We start from the raw sequence: 3,842 nt of genomic DNA on the forward strand, positions 1-3,842 counted from the left end.
AAGATGTTCTCTTAAATTCTAGAAACTTAAGGAAGGTGGCCTAACCTCTTCCTAGACCCTTGCACCTAGAAACCTCACACCAATCACCTTCTCTTCCATGGACATTCATTGCTTCCTCCATTAAATCTTCAAGTCTTCCACTGTCTAAATCCTTCAAAACTCAAGATATATGGTATGTTATCTAATGATTTTCTTGTATTGGATGGAGAGTAGCAATGTTAATTGGGTCTAGTTACTTGATCCAATCTAACCTATTTGGTTTAGGTTAAGTTTTATTTACGATTGAGTCAAACCTTATCCAACAAAACTAATTCAGTGTTAACTCTTATATATGAGTGGCACAAAATCCAATCTAAATCATCTCTTACACTTATCATAAACTAATATATTATATTTTTTAACTTTTTAAAACAATTTCAAAAAACTTGTTATTACTTAACTTATACTTAGTTTTGAATTAAAATTTGTAAAAATTATATTATTTTATAACTAGATTGGTACTTGAAAGAATTACAACTTTTAATTAAAAGCAAAATTTTACAAAAATCTTCACTTACTCTCCCAACCCAATCCAACTCAGTTACTAGTTGATTGGATTGAATTTATTTTACATAAAAAAAATAATGTAAAAATCTAATCCAATCCAAATTGATATTTACATTTTTTTTCTAGTGAGTTAAATAATGAGTTTTGTTCAAATCCGTGAAGGGAGAAGGAATGAGGAAGTGGTAATGCTTTGACTAAGAGAAGAGAATAATGTGCTAGACAAAGTTTTACTAAAAGATGTATTCATTGAAAGACTTATTAAAACAAACAACAACAATCAATCATTGTTTTGTGCAATCCACAAGCTTAAAGGACACTGTGTTCTTCTGAAGATCATAGCCAACCAAAATGTTTTGCTGAGCCAAGTTCCCAAAGGTAGGAGTAGATTGACTTGGCTGGAATGCCAAACACACAACACCATCAGACACTCTAGTAAAGGTGTTAAGACCAAATAAAAGCACATTTGCACCACTAAAATGTGCTGTGATCACTGGTACATCAAATTTATCAGATGTAGCTTTGTAGCAAAGGCTCAACACTTGATTTGGATCCTTAGCAGGCTGCAACTTAACCTCCTTTGCAACAGCTGATTCAAACTTTGAGTAAACATCATTTGGTAGAAAAGTGAGTGTTGTACCTGAATCAATAATCATGTTTCCCTTTCCACCAGCCCTAGGTAAAGAGCTTCCAACCTCTATTCTATTCCTTCCCACACTAATTGCTTCAAGGTTTAGGTAGTAAAATACTTCTCTATTTCGTGAATATAAAGGGGTTGAGACAGTGCCACGCCCAGAAACCACAGCAGCATTTCCAAAATTGAGTTTGCTAGATACACTAGGTGGTGAAAGTGCTGGTACCAAGCAATAAGAAAACTTTCCACCTATTGATGGACCCAATTGATTCACAAGGGACACTGGTGCACGTCCCAGGCCAACTATGCCAGAATTTCCTCGTTCAGAGGAAACAAAATTGTTGTGACCACATCCTATTTCAAATCTAGGAATTTTGACAGGAGGGCCATTGGTGGAGGCTAAGGTAAGTGTCTCAAAACTAAGATCTCCTTGTGAGTTTGTCCCATCAGCATAGCTAAGAGAATATTTACAACTACTGGTGGATGAAGGGCAAGAGGTACCTTGTACAGAACGGCATGTATTAGTAGTGCAACCGATGGTGTTGAAGGTTTTGGATTTTGAAGGATCAAAGATGGGAGTGATTTGCTTGAAACACCTTTTACATGGTTGGCATTGCAGCCAAGTGATGTCACTACCAGTATCAAGAATTCCAAAGGCTTGGATTGGTGGGGTTCCAATTGCATAACTCACTAGATATTCTCCTAGAGCTGAGGTTACTGGTGCTTGGGGTGTGTTTGCAGACACAAAAGATTTGTTGAAATGGTTCACACGGATAATGGAACGACTTAGGGCATTGGAAATTCTTTGGAACTGAGTTTCTGTGGAGTTATAGAATGGTGATTTTGGTGAGTCACGGTGGATCATCTCCACACTGAATCCACCATTGAGAGCTTCTGAAGAATAGAGATTGCAAAGACACAGTAAAACAAAAACAAGAGATGAATAGTGTGACATTGTTGTCATCACTGACATGGATCAAAGTGAATAAGTAATGTCTCAATCTTTTATTCTGTAGCTGCTACTGCATTCCTGAGTTTTTATAAGACTCTTGAGATGCATGAATGTGAGTCTTTGTGAAAAATACTGTCTGAGAGGTATGAACTGGGTTGGATTTTAAATTAGGAAATTGAAATTGAATTAAATTTAAGAAAAGTTAAAGATAAAATGTTTAATTTGACCCTAAATGTCATGTTTTAATTAAATTAATTGTTTGTTGATAAAAAAAGTACATCTAATTTTAAATTTTAAATCAATTAGAGTTTAAGGAGAAGTTAGTTTCAATTAATTATGAAAAACATCTTAAATCTATGTTACAAATACTATTTTGTGAAAAACTAATGATTGAAATTGAAACACATTCTCAGTTTTATATTAAATTTATTGAAAGAAATTCCTGTCAACCTTAACATCTCAGTTTTTTTCAATTCTCATATTTTAACTTAAAAGATAAAAAAGTAAAATAAAATAAAATAAGATATACTATTTGACTTTTGACTATAATTAATGATTTATTAGGGTATTTAATAATTTTGATTTTTATATTTATTTTCAGATTTTTTTCTATAATAAGCGTGATTACATTTTTATGTGAAATCAATTAATAATAATGATATTCTATTTTGAATTATAATTTAATATTTTAGATATTGAAAAAAAAAGTTAAAAGAGAAGTGTTTTAATATGCACTTAACATTATAATAAAATATACATTGTCCATGCGAATTAATTAATAATATAAAATTTGTGATAAATATCAACAAACAATAAAGATGAATTAAAGGATATTTCAGAGTATCCATACCCATATAAAAAACCCTAAACTCTAAATTCTAAAAATTATAATAAAGTTATCCTAAAACCTGTCCGAAAAATCAACTTTTACATTACAACTTCCTTAAACGACAAAGAAAAGACCAAACCCTAGATTCTACTATGGACCAAGCTTAGGGAATAAAAAAAAGACAAAGAACACTTAAGATCAATTGCCTCTAAAAGACAAGAAGCCACTGCACCCACAACAGATTTGTGCATTCTTTGTGATCCAAAATCTTATTTCCAACACCAGCGGGAAAAGGAGTAGAAAGTGATCCGGCCCTTAAAAAACCAAAACTAGCAGCATTTGCATCCTACGACATCAACATCTTAGCAAAGGATATTGAAGTGAAACATGAATTTGTAATAGGTATTTGTACAAACTTGGGACAAAACCACCAAGAAATCCATTGCCCTTCTCAGCCAAAGAAGACCATTGATGCAACTATATGGGAATTAGTTGCAGGCTCCAAAAGAATAAACCTCATTAGCAAAGCTGCCCTTCATAAACAGCCACAGAAACAAAATCTATGCAAGGTATGTTGAAAAAACCATACCAGCAGTTGCTATGTTCTGCCTTCACTCTGATATCCATAGAACCATCATAACCTTTCCACTCTTTAAGACAAAATCTGAAACAATTGCCGAGAGACACTACCATTCCAGACAACAATGGAACAAAGCCATTTTGCGGAAACCACTCATGCCCTTCAAAATCTAAGTAGTTGTTGAGAAGGAGACCAAGATTACAACACCAAAACATCCTTAACAACCCTCAGATGACCTGCCACTCTCTGTTTAAAAAAGACAAAGCACTTTAGTTGAGGGAGAACAGACAATTTAGGGGATAGA

At 33.4% G+C, this 3,842-nt stretch overlaps 1 protein-coding gene across 1 annotated transcript; it reads right to left on the reverse strand.

The window, feature by feature from the left end:
- Window positions 1-809: 809 nt before the first annotated feature.
- On the reverse strand, window positions 810-2,190 carry LOC137826253 (aspartic proteinase CDR1-like). The gene has a single exon (XM_068632152.1). It carries the CDS (start codon window positions 2,148-2,150, stop codon window positions 828-830), a length of 1,323 nt encoding a protein of 440 aa, XP_068488253.1. The 5' UTR covers window positions 2,151-2,190; the 3' UTR covers window positions 810-827.
- Window positions 2,191-3,842: the final 1,652 nt, after the last annotated feature.

This window comes from Phaseolus vulgaris, chromosome 11, assembly GCF_000499845.2.
Source record: "Phaseolus vulgaris cultivar G19833 chromosome 11, P. vulgaris v2.0, whole genome shotgun sequence".
Taxonomy (NCBI): Eukaryota; Viridiplantae; Streptophyta; class Magnoliopsida; order Fabales; family Fabaceae; genus Phaseolus; species Phaseolus vulgaris.

Coding starts and splice junctions, on each gene's coding strand:
- LOC137826253 (XM_068632152.1), bottom strand. CDS start 2,150: ATGTCAGTGATGACAACAATGTCACACTATTCATCTCTTGTTTTTGTT.